The sequence below is a fragment of the Anopheles nili genome, chromosome 3 (genome assembly GCF_943737925.1).
Source record: "Anopheles nili chromosome 3, idAnoNiliSN_F5_01, whole genome shotgun sequence".
Taxonomy (NCBI): Eukaryota; Metazoa; Arthropoda; class Insecta; order Diptera; family Culicidae; genus Anopheles; species Anopheles nili.
This window is the reverse complement of record NC_071292.1, coordinates 36,752,945-36,773,016: the sequence shown is the minus strand read 5'-3', so window position 1 is coordinate 36,773,016 and position 20,072 is coordinate 36,752,945. Positions and strand designations below refer to the sequence as shown.

The 20,072-nt window shown below is 47.3% G+C and overlaps 1 protein-coding gene across 1 annotated transcript; it reads left to right on the top strand.

Annotated features, from left to right (window-relative positions):
* The first annotated feature begins 15,297 nt into the window (after positions 1-15,297).
* On the top strand, positions 15,298-18,990 carry LOC128727075 (zinc finger protein Noc). The gene is made up of 2 exons (XM_053820942.1): positions 15,298-15,423; positions 15,531-18,990. The coding sequence occupies exons 1-2, from the start codon at positions 15,337-15,339 to the stop codon at positions 17,238-17,240; spliced, it is 1,797 nt and encodes a 598-aa protein (XP_053676917.1). The 5' UTR covers positions 15,298-15,336; the 3' UTR covers positions 17,241-18,990.
* Positions 18,991-20,072: the final 1,082 nt, after the last annotated feature.

The window sequence follows — 20,072 nt, the reverse complement described above, 5'->3', positions numbered from 1 at the left end:
TTCACAAAAAAACACAAGAAACAAGTTATACTCTAAACTCTCAATTCAACGGGAATTAGTAATCATGTATAGAACCAACGGTCCATTATATCAGCGAATGACATATTAAGTTTAATTTTAAAGAGATAAGATTCGATATAATATATGTATCAAATATTCATTTTTTTACTTTTCAGGTAGAGTATCAAATCGTTTTCCATTATTTTCCACCATGCTTGGTACTACGAACAATAGTTAATCATGGACAAGCCAGTTGAACGAATTTCTGAAAAAATGAAGAAATAAATGAATATGTAATGTGCATAATTGGCAGTCATTGTAAACTAAATTATTCAACGATTCATGGTTATGAAATAAATGTCATATACAAAACTGAATTAAGCTAAACAAAAATTGTATTAAACATGTGATGTATTAAACCGTTTATTAAGCGCATGTTATCGTTCGAAACCAGCAAAACTTCCTCCACCGAACATATTCTCTGCTGTCCGGTATGCCCATGCTTGAGCAAATGATACGTTTTAGTATCAAATTATGCATGTTGTTTAACATTCGCACTCATCATTTAACGCTGCTGGTACATCCAATTGCCAGCCAAGGGCCGACCATCATTATCTATGTGCATAATTTTCAACATAACTGCACACTACCGGCACCTGAGGAGGATTAGCGATTCGACTCGGGAATTGTTCTGATAAAAAGGGTTGAACAGCCCTGAACTGCCACTTAAGAACTGGCAATTGGTTAGCCGTAAAAGGGTTAGTTGATATGCCCTTGCCCGTTGGCCACCCCTTGCGGTGGCATTTATATATAAATATATATATATAAATATATTTTTTTTACTGCGAATGTATATATTTCGTGATTGTATTCGGGTTCCTTTGACTCTTACCGCTACCACCGTCTTCTGAATCGGTTTTTTTCCAACCAGCATCAGTGCGGCAGCATCCCTCCGACCACACTGAATACTTCATCATCATCAATGCGGCTGAAACCGTCGGTCGCAGTACCGTCGGCGGTGTCTTTTCAGGTTCTTTTTTTCTGTTTACATCCTTCATTTTCCTGCCGACGGTTCCGACAGTCGACGGGAGCAAAAGGAATCGCTCGTTAATCGGCTTATTGTGTACACGAAGGGGGAAAATCTATCAAATCATTCTTGAAATTGTCAGTCATTCATCTTATTTGACATGTGACGAATGGAAAAGACAGACACATTTCTTTCGTCGCACAAATTCAAGTCATGTTTCATTCATTTTTTGTCCGTATTTTTTTGTGTTCTTTCGTTTTGTTGTTTCACTCCTGCGTGGAGCTTCGGTTTGCTTCTCGCGCACCTTCCCGGCCGAAATGGACCCGCTCTTTTTTTTATTGTTCTGCCGCAAATATGTACAAAAAGAACAGAGATCGCTCCCGTTCTTTCCTGCTGGTCTGACCAAACAACGGTAGTGGCGGTTTGCTGAGTGCCTTGTCAGTTTCTCAACTTTTCCCGGCTGTCACAGTTCAAGCAGCCACGGCATCCATCGCCAGGGACACACACCGAACAGCTTGCATTAATCTTCAATCTGCCGTAAGCGCAATGCACACACATACACACGCGGACACACATACTCGCCATCCATCCAGAGCAAAGGAATGACAGACAGGGTGTTTCCGGTGCATAACAAGCGGGTGACAGTCAACAGTCAAGTGGCGAGACGTTTCGGTTTTTCAATCGACGGGTTTTCTTTCAAGTCGCGCTCGGTTATGTCCTCACAAGGTCCCTCCCCCACCCCCTGACGTATCCACCTCTTGCCACTCACTCTTCCGCTCGTTTCGTTTCGGCTACATGCGAGGTAATGATGGTGGCAGAAGGTGGTGGCAAAATCCGAACACTATGCCACTTCACCGTCGTCTGTTCGCTCGGTTGGCGTTTTTAATTACTGCCAAGACACATGGTGTCACATTATTTGACCGATGGTTTTTCACCTTTTCCGTCTGCACACCTCGCTTTCGGTTTCGCTGCTAGGAATGGCGTTGTAATGTGGCTGTGCATGTGCGGAATGCCACGGCGAGTAGCAGAACTGGCCATGGGCCACGAGATGTTTTAATTACGGTAGCTCATCGATCGATCATAATCACGGTCGGTGTTGTCGAACGGTGGGAACATTAATACTAAAATGGGAAATTGATGTTCAGGGAGTGCTTTAAAATTCGATGCAAAGTGAATAGGAACGCGTCATCGAGAGATCATGATATACTCACACTTAATGTTAGTACCGAATTGGATGCCACGGATTTCCTTGTTGTAGTTGAGTGTTAAACATTGTCACTGTCACTTTTCAACATTTAACTAACATTTATGGGGAGAGTTTTGTCCTCGAGCTACATAACAACATAACATCATGAATACGATGAAAGAAATTTTGATTTTAAATAGAAATTTATAACAAATGATCTTAGAACCCAGAGGCTGAAATATACCTCTGAAAATCCTTCCTACACTCTTACTAAATACGAGTACTTACTTAATTGATTTAAAATCCTTAAAAGCAAACATGTACATAAACAAATAAAAATGTTTAGCTCAATTATGCAGTAATTAAAATGTTGCTATGAGAAAAGCATTCTAGTGAAACTATCTTAAATTCTTGATAATATTGGAAACCTTTGAACATAAAACTAACAGAAGCTGAACATTATTCAGCCATATATGTGTCCTTCCGTGAAACAGGCGTGCACTCTGCACTCAATTCTGTAAATGCAACGCGTGTGTAAGATTTAAATGAATATATGTCTCATTATAAGCGTTACAGCTGCTCCCTGCTGTTTGCAATTCCTTTCGGTGAACTTTAATGTACAGGGAGAAAACATAGTGATTTATGCTGTTACGACAATAAACGACGTTCCATCCGCGCAACCCATAGAAACAATGCAGCAATGCTGTAAGTGTCATTTGTCTTGAGTATTCGAATTTTCTCGTCATGTTTAAAGTTGATATATAACTACACAACAGTAACTACAACAATGAGATGCTCTTGGTATGCTACAGCTTGCCCGTTTAGATATTTTATTACCAATCCACGCGCTAGCAATTGACCTTGAAATGCCTATATGCCACGCTTTTGTCGGAGCAACGACACAACGATTTATGTTTCGAAGCATTTACGATTTTGGCCTAACTGCGATAGCCTTCGCATCAGCATACAAACGTCTAGCCCTGCTCCATCCTTGGACTTGAGGCAGTTTTCCCGTGCGCCAAAAGTCCTTGAACAATTGTTGCACACCATTTTGCAGATTTAACATCTTGCTTTCCACGGGGATTTGTCTGAGAGTTTGGAACTCTAATTTTCAAGTTGTTTTTCTCGTCCGCCTCAGTATGTGCTTCTATTCGTTATTCCCATGTTTCAGTCTGTATTTCCTGGACGTCCGAATGTTCAAAATTGTTTATCTAAGTTTCCATAGAAAACGGTTTGCGTGACAAGTTCTCTTTGAAATATGGCTCTTCATGTGAAATGGTCCTGCGAGATAAATGGAACAACCGATTTCTATCGCCAATGGAAACACTGATTTATTTTGGACATTATTAGCCTTAAAGCTCTTTTTTGTGCCGTGTTCGTGTTGGGCTCTGCTAGCCACCGATCTGTCCACTTTTGCACACAACAATGACCTGACCTTCCCCGTAGATCTTTGATTACGATCAATGTTACAACAAGAAAGAAAAAAAAGGTTCCGATAAAGGGAACATAAAATCACGGTCCTTCTAGTACCTCCGTGACGGGGGTTCTGGTAATAATTCTATTATTTACGAATTGTCCTTGCCGCTGCACGGGGCGGCACACCAGGTCGTCATTGTCCCATGCTGATTTGACTCCTTGCGGTGTGATTTATTGGATTCGACCAAATGTGCGCTGGTTTTCCCGTAGGTTAATCGTTTGCTCTCTACATGAAATGCCACTCGCACCCAGTGCATGGTAACCTAGCAACCAACCATACTCTGCGTGTTTCACAAATACGAGCAATCGCAGTAGGCTCAGCTCCGGTGCTTGGCTGCAGCGAAGTTGTCGTTCGTAATGACTATATGGGATCCTTTGTGCTAACCCTCATAGCCAGAGGCTAGCGTGTACGGCTAGCCAACTCATTAGTTCATTTCGGCACCAATGCTTTTGCCGTGGAAGAAATTCGTCGGAACAGTACAATCATTCAATACCATCAAATTGGGTCTCCGTGTAGGGGTACAAATGATTTTGCAAAAGGAACCTTTCTCTTTCGTTTCTCTTTGTGTTTGCATCCGCCTAGCAGTATCCGTATGGCGGTCTTCAATCGGCTGCCAAACGATTACCGATCGATAGATGAAGACGATCCTGTCACCAATCGCGTGATGCATTTGTTTGCAAAGTTTAGCTAAGTTTAGCAAGCCTTGCATTGAATTGTTTACAAATTTTAAAGGCGATATAATTTTACAAGCTTTCCGATTAATTTCTACCGTTGATGTTTAGTTAAAGCTCACACCATCTCTACATAAAGTGCTAGTTGAAGAGTTTGTATGCGAATATATAGAATGTTATCAACACGGGGAAACTAACGAAACCTATCTTTTCAACCAAACCAAAAGCCTCTACTACGCTCTTGTGAGACCCATATTGGAATTCGCTATTGTTGTTTAATCTCCAATTGATCGACAACATATTGACAGGCTAGAGCTTATCCAAAAACGTTTAACGAACATTTTTACTACCGGATGGCTTGGGCTAGCATAGTAAAGGCCAACTACAAAACGAGATGCGTACTTTTTGGTCTTGAATCGCATGAGCAGCGAAGGAAAATAGTTAAAAGTATGTTTGTGCTTAAATTGTTTAGCGGCTATTTCGACGCACCTTCAATTCTAGAGTCTTGTAGGCCTCTGGTGCTGGAAGACATAGTGCTAATAAATAAATAAATAAACCTTCTGTCGTGTTCTGTTCAAGTCGATTCCTTCAAAACTATTTTATGGCAGGCTAACGATATTTTTAAAAGGCATCTCTCGCACACAGCATTCCAAACGAATTGCGCCAGGCGTTTCAGTTTGAGATTGTAAATCTATCGGTATTAAATTTAGGAATACCTGACACTTTCGAAGTCCATCGCACAAGCAACAAAAGATCAACAAACAAAAGCAAACCCAACATTCGCCCCGTGAAGCAAGCCGCCTGTAACAAAACCTGTACCCAGTGGAAACGGCAGGACCCGTAAAGTATACATGTAACCATAGTTATCATACCACCTATAATCATAAATCACGGAAACCATGCCGATTCTGCTCACGCGGTAAACATTTTTAGTCTCCGTTGTTTTGTGCATAGTTTATTGTCCTCGTGATCATAAAAAGCTACCCATGGTGTCGATACATTGAACAGTTGCATGGATACAAATATCTGAAGAAGTGAAATTTTTATTGACCCTTATGTGTGTGAATTTTAGCAAACGTCTATTACGAATATTATGGTCGATGCGGCGCATCTATTACAAGTGTACAAAATTTCACAAATTTGAGATCGCATGGATTGGGTTTTCCAATAAAAAAAACCTTTAGCCAACTGCTTGATACACAATAAATCTGATTAATAATTACGCCTATGATCGAAACGAGTAGCAAACGAGCGCAAAGAACCAATTCTTTGGCACATATTTCCTGCATTCAGTTTAATTTACTGCCCATCGAATCGAGCCCGCTGATAACATTGGCATTCCGCATGATTTATGGCTATGCATGTGACGCAAAAAAATAAAGTGGTATTCATGAACTAAAACCTCGACTGTTTCGTAAAAATGATTTACAATCAACATAAAATTGGTGCTTTTGTTAACCGGGGCAACTCATTCCACCACATCAACCGATGCGGCCACCGATGGATGAAGTGTTCTAGCGGTGTAAGTTCAATTGGTTCACCATGGCCATTCCGATGCCATCCATCAACGCTAATCTAATGAATTTTTTGATAAGACCACACTTGCTCCAGATACACGAGCACACGTACCGGCCACCCTGGGAGAACGTGCCGAAACCTAAACCGTAATGTGGATGATTTATGGCTTCAATTTTACGTTTCTTTGATGTTGATAAGCCACAACCTAGCTTACGGCAATTAACCGAGCATTTTGATTATTTCAACTGCACGAGTGTACTATTGCAGTTTCATAGCTATATCGTGCTGTCCAAAGCAATGCCTGGAGTAGCAGTAGTAGAAGTTAGATTAGCATTTGTTTTATTTATTTATTCTAAATCGGTTTGCTAATCCCATTTTGTCTCTCGGTGAACACAAAATTACAGCCTCTGTGAGAAATGAGCATTTTTTTGTTGTTGAAGCGGTCAACAACACCTTCAAAAGTAAAACAAAGCGCTTTTAGCATGATCTTCCTGCGAAACGGGCGGGCTTACATGTCTACCCTACCTAGGAGGCTCGAGTTCCTTGGTCAAACTTACATTATTGCGCTTCTTTTTTTCCCCCTAATCCACCGCTAGGCCTGCGCCCCAGCGGGGTGGTAACGAAACAAGAATGCAAGTGTCGCTGATGGATGATGATCATAAAACATGTGCATGGTGTACAGTTCGTATAAAACGGACTGCCAACGCGGGCTTAGCGCTGCCCGCACCCTACTGCGGCATTAAAATGACGGAGTGGAACCGGATGTTCAATTCATAAATTTATGCGTCTAGGGCTTTGAAATTTGCTGACAGTTCCAGCGGTCCCCGCCGGTCGAAGCGATAAGGTGCATTAACGAAGTGAAATGACATGTTAGTTAATGAGTTCGTAATGGTGATGCTTGGTAATGCATCACGGCGATCAGCCGACGGGTCCGCGTACCATTCCGTTCCGGTGACCCATTGGTGGCATGTTCGAGCTCCTGCCTGCCAGCTTGGCTTGAGCTTGAGTCTGGTCTGGGCGAGGAGTGTGTCGTCGCGTGACTGAAACGTTCGTTATGCACTGCCGCGGCAACGATGATCAATTATGGCCCTGCACTGCTTTAGCTGCTGCTGTATTCGTCATGGCCTCCTTCGCGCGCGGAGTCAGGCCCTCGGTCAAACACTCGGCAAACACCACCACCCGCAGCAGGACTCAAGATGCCGATGACAGTTGAGACGGACAGCTTACCTTCCTAATGCCCGCCTGCCTGCCCCGTGCGTATGCTCGATAAATCTTGAGGTAACATTTCACGTTACCATGCTGGTGCTGCTACTGCCGACCGTATCTGGCGTGGCATCGTGGCACGCCACATGGCAATTTATCGTGATTTTGTGGCCTCGACGTGTGTGTGCGCGTGTGTGTACAGTGACGTGCGTGTATATGACATCTATGCATTAGCGCTGCAATTTTTTCTACGCCTGCTTTGTTTGGTTTTGTTGTGCTGCTCCGTCAGCGCTAGGTTTGGCCTGTACCATTCGAGCGGCTGTGAGTTAATAAATAAATCACATGCTCCTTGTAGCTGTTTTTTTTGTGTCTTCAAACAATCTCAATTCGTGTCTGTTCGCGGAGGTACAAATTGGCGTGCCAACTAGGCGAGGCTATTGGCTTGATTAATACGTCTTTGACGTCCTCGAGTACCACGACCAAATGGTGGATGTTTGAACGCAGAGCTAAACTAAAGCTACACTGATCGCAAGTATTGAAATTTGATCGCTCGTAGCCTAGCTCAGCGTGTACTGAGGAGCCGCAAAAATTGAGGTACAACTGAGCACGCAGAAGCAAAACGTGTTGGAGGTGTAGCGTGGCGTTTTGTCGCATATTTTACCATGTAAAGCATCAAAACGTGACTATTTTTGCTTTCAGACCTTCCCGTACTAGAACAGAGTCGGTGTGAAGGTGTTAGTACGTTTTCATTACGTGTCGATACGTTTTAATACGTTTTAAAAGCTTTTCTTTACCGGTCGATTTGTGAAAATGCAAGCCGACCCATGTGTTGCCATTTTTTCTCCATGATGTTGCGCACGAAATCTGCGCCTGAAAGTGAAGATTGCTAATTAGCTGCGACGATGCCGCTTACACATGCAGTGCGTTTTTCGATGAATCGTGCAAAAAAGAGAAGGGAACAAACGGCACTTCTTATCGAAGGAAAAGCGCGAAGAGCCGCACACGAGAGCAGTGGTAGCGGCTGGAATTGGAAAATAAATTTCGCCCCAAAAAACTTTGTAGACTCGGGTCTTTTCCCCCGACCCCTGGCGCACGGCTCAGGTTACTGCGCAAAGGCGACCATAAGCAGCCCGGGGCTCCGTTTATGGGTTGATTAATGTTACACAAGCTAAACCATATATAAACATGCTACGCTCTCATGCCGCCATAAAACCGCATAAAGTAAATTGTTTTCGTGCTGGGGCGGTGGCGGCGTGGTGATGCGTGAGGTGGGGGTGGAAAAAATCCATTTAATGTCACACACCCCCCAGACCCAGGCAACCAGACCGCGCGCGCTCGCTCACGCCCGTGGTCAAACGCGCCGCTCGTGACGGCACCTTGCCGGTGCAAGGTAAAAGAAGTTAGTAAAGCAGGCATGTGAGTAAGTGAGCACCGTGTTAACTGATCATAACAATAAATTTAAGTCTACACAACTTCATCCGTTTCCAACAGTGCGCGCCATTATCTCACCCTCAGCGTACGGGTCTGAGCGGGTGAACTTCCCGCTTTCCACCCCGGATGAAAAATGAGCGGCTTCACCGTGCGCCACTAGTGGTACGCACTCGCCTAGGCCCTGTGTTATTGGTTTTCAGTACTCTCCCCATCCCCAAACTGCTGCTGCTGCTCATATCTGGCGTTTAATTTTCCTAAATGATGTCTCACTCTCAGTCCTGTGCGGTTTAATGACGCCGACTGTAAGACAGTTTTGTGCTCCCATTGGTGCAGCTTTGCTTAATATCATCGTTATTATTGCTCGCCTTGCCGCCGAGACTTGGTGCAATTTCTTTTATCGTCGTTTTAGACCGTGAAACGAGCCGCACACACACACACACACACACACACACTACCAGTGCCCGATTACGCCCTTCACCGTGGGTGCGATTCTGTTGTTCTTCGCACGCCCCCGCCCGCCCGAAAAACACAACTGTGTGTGCTAGATTTATGGGCTCTCTTTTTTTTCTCCCCCGCCACGCTGCTCTCCCCGTTGCTTCCTGGCACGCAGGCAGGCTGCCAAGAAGGCGACCCAAGATGCTAGCGGGAGTGACATTAATTTATAAAATAATTACCCCGGCAGCGACAAGGAAATAAAATATTACCACTATATGAGAGTGGTTTCCTGCTTTACGACGCGACGCGTATAAAGAGTTTTGGCTTTTGTTTTATTGCCTGTTGAGGCTTTAGATGGAATGAAGGTCCTATATTTACAGTACTTTATGCTCTGCATGAGCAATTTTAGAAGCGTAAACGCGTTCCTGAATGATCGTACACTTCTGCTTTGCAAGAATTCCATGAAAGTGCCTTTACTGTGGAAGCTGAGTCCCCAAACTGGTTTTATTTCATTCACTCCGTCAGAACTTCATGTCGGAACTCAAAAGTAAGTGCTGCTCACAGAAGATGCAATGCAAAATGCAGAATAAAAGGATGCATTGCACATCGATGCATCGGCTGGTTCGCGATCGGATTGGGGATAATAATCCATTCACCCGCACGCCGACGATTCCAGCCGATAAAATGGCGATTTTATTTTCACTTTCAATTTCATCACCTACCGAATGGTGGAGGGTGTTTTTTTTTGTCTGTACGTACGCACACGAGCGTATCTCAAACACCGCGGTAGCACCTTCGGCACCTAGAAAGGGGGCATCTAGAAGTGCAGAATAAATATTGTTTCTAAGATTTTAGACTTCTTTCAAGCACCCCCTCGAGCCGGGGTTTTCGAAGGGGGAAAAGAAAATATAATTACACCCCAGGCGGTCTCGAGCGTTGGGTGGGACGTAAACCCGCAACTCCGGTCCCGTGGCCACCTCAGGCGGTGCAGTAGAAACGATTGCGCCTTCCTATCGGAGACGCTGGAGGACTCTTCACAGGACCGCCTTCCATTTTTGCTTCAACGCACCTTGGCGGCATCGAGCCGCGTCTGCTCGCCCGTTGATTATTATGATGGCGTTTTGTGGGGGAACTTCGCCTCAAAAATTGGGTGTGGAAAGGAAGTGCCGTCTGAGTGCTGAGCTGGAAATAATTATGGCCCATTGCCACCCGCTATGGTGCTGGTGGTGATTTAATTACATCGTCGTATTCCCTTTGCCTTGTGTTGAATATCGAAAGGCGGATGCGCACCGATAGGCGCATAATTGTACGTATTGGCGGAAATGCGCTCAGGAAGGCGGAAAAATGACTGCTTTTACTTCTTCGGAGGAGGAAAAAAAAGGATGCTTAAACTGTGGACGGTTACGGGTTTTATTTTTGTTAGGAAATCAATCGAACAAAACGCATCGTCTCCATCATGTTTTTCCCAGTTGGTTGAATTGGTTCACGAACCAAGAATAAGAAAACTCACACACATGCACTGCTATTTCTCGTACCGCCAACGAGCGCGGTTGATTAAAATGTAACGTTCGCAGATAAAATGAAAGATTAATGGATCCATCCTTTAAGCGCGTGGTGTTAATTTGAGTAAAACAGTGAGCTTCCACCACCTCCGGCTCGGTTCAAGTCACATCACAACAGAACATGGAACAGGCCGGGAGACCGGCTCTTTCCTCTTTTCTCAAGGGTTCTCATCACTTTTCCATTACCGTCCAAAACCCCTCCATGGGCCGGTCGTCGGTTGGTGCTGCCTGTGACCGCTCGCGTGTAAACGATGGGCAAGCAGGGAAAACAGGCTCGACGGAAAGGACAAGAACAGGGAACACTCGATGCCAAAGCCACCAGCCGAGCAGCGAAGCGAGGTGGAAAGCAAAAGAACTAGCAAACGAAGGAAGACGGCAACAAAAAAATCAACTAACCGGCATAAAGACCCTCAACCCAATCTATCGCAATCTGAGCTGCATGTCCGACTGTCGGAATCGAGTGTAATTTTGCTGTCAGAATCGTGTTATTTTCCACTCCAATCTGCGGCATTTCATTCTCCCCGGGCATGTAATCTTTCATCCATGCGTCCACGTCGATCTTGCCTTTGGTGTGTGCGCGCTGGAGGAATAAAGGTCTTTCATGCCCAAGCGGGACAGCAGGGAGCAGAGCGCCGTTTTCTTTGCTTTCTACAAGTGGTCTGGTCTGAGCGGCAATTGACACACACAACCACACACACACACACACACACACACACAAACACCGACATTTACTGCCAGCAGCAAGGCAAGCAAGAGTAAAAATAATGGCGCGAAGCAAGAAAAGCACAAAACGGGCTGGTAAGTATTCACTGTTGGCGCGCGGGTTTGTCGGAAAAATAGCGTTGCGGTGGTCGTCGGCCGTGGACAAAGCCGATCCGGAACCGATGGGCGGGTGGGCGTTACGCGTTGTGAAGAGGTGCGATCATCAGCCTCATGATCTCCGCCGCTCGACAGGTTCTATTTCTAACAGGGTGGTGAGAGGACGAAGTTTAGCAAATAATTGACAGCTAGCAAATGACGGTGAACGGTGGAAGAACACGGGTGGGGGGAACACAATTAATTTAAACCAAGCGCACGGAACTTGAACGCCGCCGTCGCTGGCAGCTAGAGGACTGCCATATTCAGACGACTGTGTTGGGGGCTCACTAATTGTACTATTTTTGAAAGGGGTTGGAGGAAAAACCCTACCGGAAAGTGCCGGTAGAATAAACAGTTTTTGATGTATTTTAACTTAATGGCAAGTGTCTTCACGCTCAACGAGTCATAAAATCTTGGTTTTAGCCTAAAAAAAGAAACATACAACTTTTTTGTACTAATAACAAGCAGAAGATTCGATGCTATTGTCTTTACGCAATATGTTATTCAAAAACGAACATTCGGTCATTGTAGGCATTCAGATTCTGTGCATTTTTCATAGTACAAGAATTGTATTGTGTTGTTTTTTACTTAAATGAATCTGTCTGTCGAGTGTAAAATATATGATTTGTAAGTGATATGGATATAATTTATATCGCGCCCATCTCCCTAATCATCGTAGTAAAGCACGCAGGCGGTTGATCGCAAAGCTGCACACGCGTGCCCATTTTCACTCGGAAATTTCGCATACGAAATTACACCTACTTGCCCGCCGCTGCTTCTTCGTGCTGCGATTTGCCAGAACGATCTTGTCTGATAAATATGGGCTGCGCACCGGCAGAATGGGCCGTACGATGTGCGGAATTGACACGATCCATCACATAAAGGGCTGGCACCCAACCCCCGATTGGTAATGATGTTTTGTCGGTACGATAAATGAGACGTGGCAGAGAGACAAAAAAAACACCAACGCACCACACGCTGCGCATCAATCCCAAATGTGTGCGCATCGCGGGTTGCGTGCCAGTCCGGATCCGCTAAACACGCAACCAAAAGCAGAAGTACTGCAGGCAACTCTGCGCTCGGCGTGCGATCGGAACCTTTTTGAGGCTACCGCCGCTGCCGTCAAAAACCAGCCTGCTTGGATGCAGTGTGTGCAACGACGAGAAATCTGTCAATTATTTGACGCTGACTCGCTTGACGTATGTGTGTACGTACGGTGTCCCGCGTCTCCCGCATTGCGTTCGTTTCTGTAATCAAAGTCAACAGTGAATTCCATTTGGTTTGAAGCAGCATCCGCAACGCCTCGTGTTTGTCTCCCTGCCTGGGTGGTACCGCTCGTGGGGGTCGTAGAGGAGGCAAAAATAATAATAATAAACGAGCCACAAAACGACACATCAAGCACGGGGTCCGGGACCCCGGGTGTGAACAAAGTACGCACATAACGAGCAACCGAGCATCGCATATCGCCATCATTTCCGCCCGGTGCAATTGTATAGGGGAGCGCGGAGTCATAGTGTTTCTTCACGTTCACGGAGTCATTTGCTATAAATTTAACGTGTTAGTGCCGTTATTTGCAAACGACGACATAAGTACGCAGTTTGCATACTTTTTATAGCATTTATATGCCGCATAAGTGTACTTTAAAGGCATATAATCCACCATATTTTAGCCAAGGTGTGTCAGAATCGTTCGTTATTTATATTAATTGAAAAAGTGAAAATTCTCATTTGTCGCCAGTTTTCATCGTCAATGGTTTTACAGATTGATTCGTAACTCTACGCTTAAATCTACTTCGGTTACAATTTGCCGCGGGTGCTACAAATGGCCCCGGTATCCCCTATGCGAGCTAAGCCAGTCTTGCCTATGTGTTTTTATTTCTCTTTGCTTGGCTTCCCCTCGTCCGCAGCACCGCTTACCCTTCTTTTAGCTTTCACGCCAGCAACACAACTTGCTGCCACAGGCCCATCATCGCAAACGAATGGTGTGCGCGGCTTCGTTTGGGCTTTGTTCAAATTTATGCTTGACGTGTTAAGTGGTTTTCTCGGAATATTGCTCACTTTTGTTTACTTTTCATGGGCTGTACATCTTCGTTTCGTTTTCAAATGAATCCCCTCTCAGAGAGGTGACTTTTACGCTCTCTTTTCCATCCACTCTCTCTCTCACGCGCTCTTGTGAGCGCGGCGCCGTGGGTCGCACGCTGGCGAAACCAGGGCAAGTTTCCATCGCACCGTTGGTAGGATATTTGGTTCTTACGTAGCAAACTTCTGCTTAATGGCGAGGTGATTGTGATGTTTTCTCGATGCTTAAAATTCAATGCCTCCCGTGATTCGTACTCTCTGGGCCGGGGCTTCAGGCTCGCATCATCCAGAGTTGAATTCTCCTACACGCCAAAAAAAAGAAACCAGCACCGTATGCTTGTCTCGCTCTGGAGTGTGAAGTTGCGTTTGCGCACTGTGATTGGTCGACGCCGGCCATCATGAAAACGGTCTCTCAAAATGGGTTCCTCGCTGATTGCAGGGTTGGAACTGCGATAGTCCATCGCAATACACCGAATGTGCTTTTTCGTGGCTCAGTGCTTCCTCACATAATCCGCGTTTGTCGTGAAAATGTGTTTCATGGGCCAAAACATTCAATGAACGCTGAAAACGGTGTTTCAATCGGAAAGTTGTCCTTTATACCTGCCATCGCAAACACGACAACGAACCCTGCACCCAGCTGGCTCTCTCATCTGGAGCCAAACGCGTTCTCACGCGAATGGGACAAATCGTACCACTCTCCGTCTCGCTCTGGCACGCAAGGATGCGTTTCTCTCGCGCTTTCTCGTTGAACGGGCAGCCCTCACGATCGCGGTTGGCGCGCCGATGGCCACCGTCGGAGACCGTCAAACTCAGTTGCACCGTCGAAGCGAAAGGTTCGCGTTTTTGTCCGTCGTCAGCGTCCGGAGAACTGTCAGCGTAGCAAAGCGGGTATCGGTCGCGTTTTAGTAGTGAGGCACGGTTCCGCGCGCCACTAGTGGATCCTACTGCATCGTCGTCGTCGCCCTTTCCGTGGATTACTACTTACTAGCCGCAGCGAGATACTTTGTGTGAAATTTGTTTTGTTTGCCCTGGTGGCGCCAATCGGAATATCACGATCAGGCGCGTCACCTGTGTGTGGGTGTGTGTGTGCGTGTGTGTTCAGGTTCGAAAACAACGACGCACACCCGTGTTGTGACGAAAAAGGCGTGTGAGCCGCCGCAGTGCATCTTCTACGGGGGGTTTGCTTCCTGTCAGAGTACCCGTGAAGAGAGGGTGATCTACGGCCCCACGGGACCGGTGGAGATAGTGGTGTAGTGTGAATGAGGTCGTTAACGACGAGGTGAGATTGATTGAATCAATAACGAGCCTATCGAGGAAGAAGAAACGTTCGAACGCGAGCATCACGCGCGTCAAAGTGTCAGAAGTGTCAAAGAGAGAGAGAGGGGTTGTTGATTGCAGTTGCATTCGATGCATCGCCGTGAAATTCGGAGTGTGACTGTTTGGAAACAAAACCGTCCTCCAGGCGGTGGCGCGCAGTAACGAAAATAATAATAAATTCGCTCCTTCCCCAGTGGTTGTGAGGGTCAGTGCACAAATGGGCGCTGAATAACATGATCAACTGTGAGTGGCCAATAGAGGGATGGTTGGCAGCAGTAACAGAGGAGAAACGCATCAATCATCGTCATCCCAATGCATGCAACAATGCAGTGCAGTGAATAAAATGCGCGTGTCCGAGTGGCGTGAAGAGTGAAAACACACAGCAAAGAAAAACCTTCTAACCGAACGCGGGTGAAAACGTTTGGTAACGCACGAACGAGAGTTCAGTTTCAGTGAGATTAAACCGAAACGACAATCGAAAAGAAGAAGTGTGTGGGTGCGTTTGTCCAGAAGCAGTGCATATCATCTTTCGTTGGTGCAGCGAGTTTTTGTTCCCGCCAAAACCCATCCCAAATGGTGATATTGGACGGCACCGCAATGTTGCAAGTTGGAAATAATCAATACCTTCAGCCGGATTACCTTTCTCCGCTGCCGACGACGGTAAGTTATACCCACACGACGACGACGGAATTTTTTTTTTCTTTGCGTAATTGATCACCGTCATTAATATGATGTATTCCACGTTTTCTTCTCATTCGCTGCTGCAGCTGGACGCCAAGAAGAGCCCATTGGCGTTGTTGGCGCAAACGTGCAGCCAGATCGGAGCGGATCCGGGAAACATTACCGTAAAGTCGCTCGTTTCACCGTCGGACAAAAACAAAAAATCATCATCCTCGAATGGTGGCGGCGGCAGCAGTTCCACGAGCAGCAGCTCGTCGTCCTCGTCCGGCAGCAACTCGTCCGCATCCTCCCAGGTCGATCCGACGTCCCACTCATCGGCGTCTCGATCACCGTCGTCGGTGAAGACGGAAAAGTCGGACGGTTCGCCGGAGATCAAGCTCGCCTTCAAGCCGTACGAGATGAACGTGCTGACCACGAAAGTGAACCTTAGCAAACCGTCATCGTCCGGAGACGAGCGGCCCTCGTCCAAGATGAGCAGTGGAAGTGACGTGTTGAACAACAACAGTGTGAGCCAAATCAATAACAACAGCAGCGGCGTTGGTGGTGGCCACAGTGATGGAAGTCGCCGCGGGGAGGGTGGTGGTCGGGCACTTTCCCCACGTGGAAGTGCCGATTCACCGATGTCTTCCTCCGGTCGCGGGGGTGGCAGTGCCAGTGTGAGAAGCAATGAGAGTGGTGGTGAGCACGGTGGCAGCCACAAATGTGGCACACCGGAAGCTAATCGGCGGGCTTCGTCCGCCGGCATGCCCAGTGATCGTGACAACAAAGTGAGTGCGATGGGGGGTGGTGGATCTGTGGCGGGACCCTCGAGCAGTCCATCGGCAGCGATGATGGCACTGCACAAGGAGCAACAACACCCGGGGCAGTTGGGACCGTCGGCATATAAGGCCAGCGCGTACGGCATGAGTGCGGCCGGGTTGCCGAGTCCGTCGGGAATCGATCATACGAATCCCGCCTTCCGGCCACCGTTCGCCGGAGCGTTCAGTCATCACCATGCGGCCATGCTGGCAGCGGCCGGTTACTCGGGAGCGGCCGCGGCAGCCGCAGCGGCCAGTGCCGCCGGAGCCAATCCATACCTCAGCTACACGCGTGTCAAGACACCATCCGGTGGTGAAACGTTGGTTCCGATCTGCAAGGATCCGTACTGTACCGGGTGCCAGTTTTCGGCCCACAATCACCAGATGCTGATGGGTAGCCAGTGTCCGGCCGGATGTACCCAGTGCGATCACCAGAAGTACATGGCGATGGCGCTTGGTTCGATGCCACCGTCCGCCTACCCCGGATATCCGCCACCATCGTCGGCGGCCGCTGCAGCAGCTGCAGCCGCCGCAGCCGCAGCTGCTGCGGTCAATTCCGGTGGCTCACAGCCACCGGGCAGTGCCGGTGGACGGCCGTACATGTGCAACTGGGTCGTCGGAGATTCGTACTGCGGCAAACGGTTCAACACCACCGACGAACTGTTGTCCCATCTACGCACACACACGGCCAACCTGTCCGATCCGGCGGCACTTGCCCTGCAGCAGCAGTTGATGCCGTTGAGTGGCATTTTCCCGCCGACATCTCTACACCATCACCACCGAGGCTATCCCAATCCGCCGTTGAGCCCGCTTTCGGCTGCCCGGTACCATCCGTACGTCAAACCCGGAGCTATCCCGACGGCCCTGCCTGGTTCCCCGTACAGTGCGGCGGCTGCAGCGGCAGCCGCTTTCAACCCTGCGGCCGCCTTCGGTCAGTACTACTCACCGTACGCGGCGGCTCTTTACGGCCAACGCATGGGAGCAGCAGTTCATCAGTAGGCGGCGGGAGTTCGGCAAAGATCATGGTCGTCATGGTGATGAAACTGTCTTGCTGCTGAGTGGCATCAAACAAGCGACACCACTACAGCCAGGACGAAGGAAGAAGGACTACTACAGCTGCTGATGTTGCTGACCTGTTGAAAGGAGTCAAGGCAGAACCGAAGAGGGTGTCCAATCGTGTTTGTTCTATCAACTGTGATATTAAGATTATTCTTCAAACGAAAGAGGGGTCGGGCGAAAGGAAACCAGAGAGAGAGAGAGAGAGAGAGAACGTGCACACGCGGACATATAATGAAGCCGAAGTGCTGATGCTGTTGATGCTGCTGTTAGAACATGCTCCTTGTAGAAAGCGTGAGTGATGACGGGCGTGTAGGGAGAGATAGCATGCAAAATCAACAAAACACATTCACGCGCGCGCGCGCGCGCGGGCGGATACGATCACGATCATCAAGTGTGCGTGTTTGAAATAGTTGTGCGAAACTACACGTCGTCGTACAATGCACAGAGAATGTGTGATGGTTATTATACAACACAGAAGAGCAGTGGTGACAAATCGCGATCCCGATCCCGATTGAGTGCGCATATGACCGATCGAATTTTGAGAGCCACACGACGGCTGCTAATCATGCCGGGGATTGCGGCGTCGTTATTTGTGTGTTCGTGACTGTGTGACTGGCACAAGGCATAGGCTAGGCGCGTGCGAAATGATAATGGACGACGGAGTATGTGCATTTCATTCTCGAGATATTCTCGAGCAGTCGGCAGAATGCTTTTTCGTTAGGTTAGTACGGCTTTTCGGAAAGAACTTCACGATCTAAACAACACCCTTATCACCCGATAGAAGCGTTTTAAGAATTCGCGTGCTTTCTCCGGAAATGGATGCTCCTGTTTTTGTTGTTCACCAGCCGGCTTTATGCTACCTTCTCTCGCGCTGGACATCATCTTTTACACATGCTTGCCTCTTCTCCGTTAGGTTGATATGGTGGTTTTGCATTCAGCGTATCTTGATTGCGTTTGCGTTTAAGAGTTGTTCATATTTCATCCAACAGCTGGTGAAGACGGTTCGTTTTGATCCCGCACAAAGCAAGAAGAACCCACAGAAGGACTAGTACCATGTACCGACAGATGCTATTTATTATTGCAACAAGTTCCGCGTTACGTTTCTCACCGTGCTTTAGTTTTGTTGTTTGCCGTAGATCGGTTTGAAGTTAGTTTGAATGCAACAGGAGGAGAAGTAGGCCGAGCAAAGTGCAGATGTACACACACAACCCCCACACATACACGGCATTCTTGTGAGAGAGAGAAAAAAAGGTGTGGTAAAGCGGGAAGATAGAACTCCGCATCGGAAGACAAAGAAAAACAGGGGGAGGGGGTGGGAAAGTGAGAATAAAAAGCACAGACAAAAAAAACAAAGAAGCAGTGAAACCAGATGTTTTTAGGGTGAAGAGTGTGGTTAGGGTGCGTGGTAGCGAGGGGGGAGTTAGAAGGAGCGAGAACGAGAACAGGTACGAACGAACCACAGCACCAGAGGAACGTTCAAATTGTACATATAGCCCAAGGAAAGCGAGTAGCCCTCCTCGAACACACACACACACACTCGGATAAAAGCGGAAAGAGAACTAAAGGAAACAAGCGCGTGCTCGTTTGTAAGAGAAAAATATTGAATTTATGAACCTGTAATAAATCTAAAAGGTAAAAAGAAAAATATGAAAAATAAAAAGGAAACGCCACATCCTCTATTAATTACAAACCACCACGATCTTCTTGACACGTTATTCGCTGCACGGCGGCGACGATCCGAAAGCGCCCATCGACGACGGGCCAGTTAACCTAACCGGATGAGGCTCTGCCCTAATGGAATTGTATGGTCGCTGATGGCTTGTGTGTGTGCGAATGAGAGAGAGAGAGAGTGAGACTGCGAAGGGGAGAAGAAAAAAGAAAAGTTTTGTCGGCATTCATGCCTGCCGCCGGTGGTGTAAGCATTAAAAAAAAAGATGCCTTGAGATCGGGAGAAGACGGAGCGAAAAAAAAATCTCCCCAACGGGTGGTGCGATCGAAAAGGCGGGCAGAGAAGAGAACGACAACAGCAAAAAAAAAGAAAAAACAGGCGGAAACGAGAAAATGGCACGGACGAATGATTTTAAAATGATATCATGTTTCGTTATTTATTAGTTAATTACCAAGCCTTTCAATTAGCACCCCAGAAGCACCACCAGAAATGAATGGCTGTCGGAGACCGCGTGCGGGGCTCGTTTGCCAGCTTTCTGGCGAGTTGTGTGTGTGTGTGTTGGGGGTTGTTGGTGGGGGGGGGTGAGGTCAAAGGGGAGCGGCCTCGCCAAGCCACACAAGGATTGGATGGCTGGAGAAGGGCTCTCACGTACGCTCGGAACAGTGGCGCGACGATGACGCCGCGTTGTTTGTCATGTTTGTCGGAATAAATTCCACTCTCGTTTGAGCGAAACATTTGTAGTGTGCTCATTGTGTTTTGTAGCTCAATGTTTGTCGGTGAGGAAGGAAGTAAAAGAGGTGTGCCTCCCCGGGACGTCGCATCATCGTTGGCTTAGAGTGTGGTTGGCCGTCGTTTTGCACATTTGTTTTCCCACTTTGTGCGCTTCACTCATCACTTGTTTCCCCAGATTCTTCCCAGATTCGCCAACGACGAGGGAAACACTACAGTGCATGACAAACATGTAGCGCTGGGCAATGGAACGTGGTGGAAAATCGCCTTCACTACGCTCGCTTGCTTGTGTCTTATGTTCCCTCGAACCCTCCAAGTAGGCTGTGACATGGACTGCTCGATGACGTCACGTGAGCACGATCGGCAAATCTTTC

Bases quoted from the DNA above. Each gene is read 5' to 3' on its own strand.
- LOC128727075 (XM_053820942.1), top strand. From the start codon at position 15,337: ATGGTGATATTGGACGGCACCGCAATGTTGCAAGTTGGAAATAATCAA. The intron at 15,424-15,530 runs GTAAGTTATACC...TCGCTGCTGCAG, and splicing joins TTTCTCCGCTGCCGACGACG to CTGGACGCCAAGAAGAGCCC.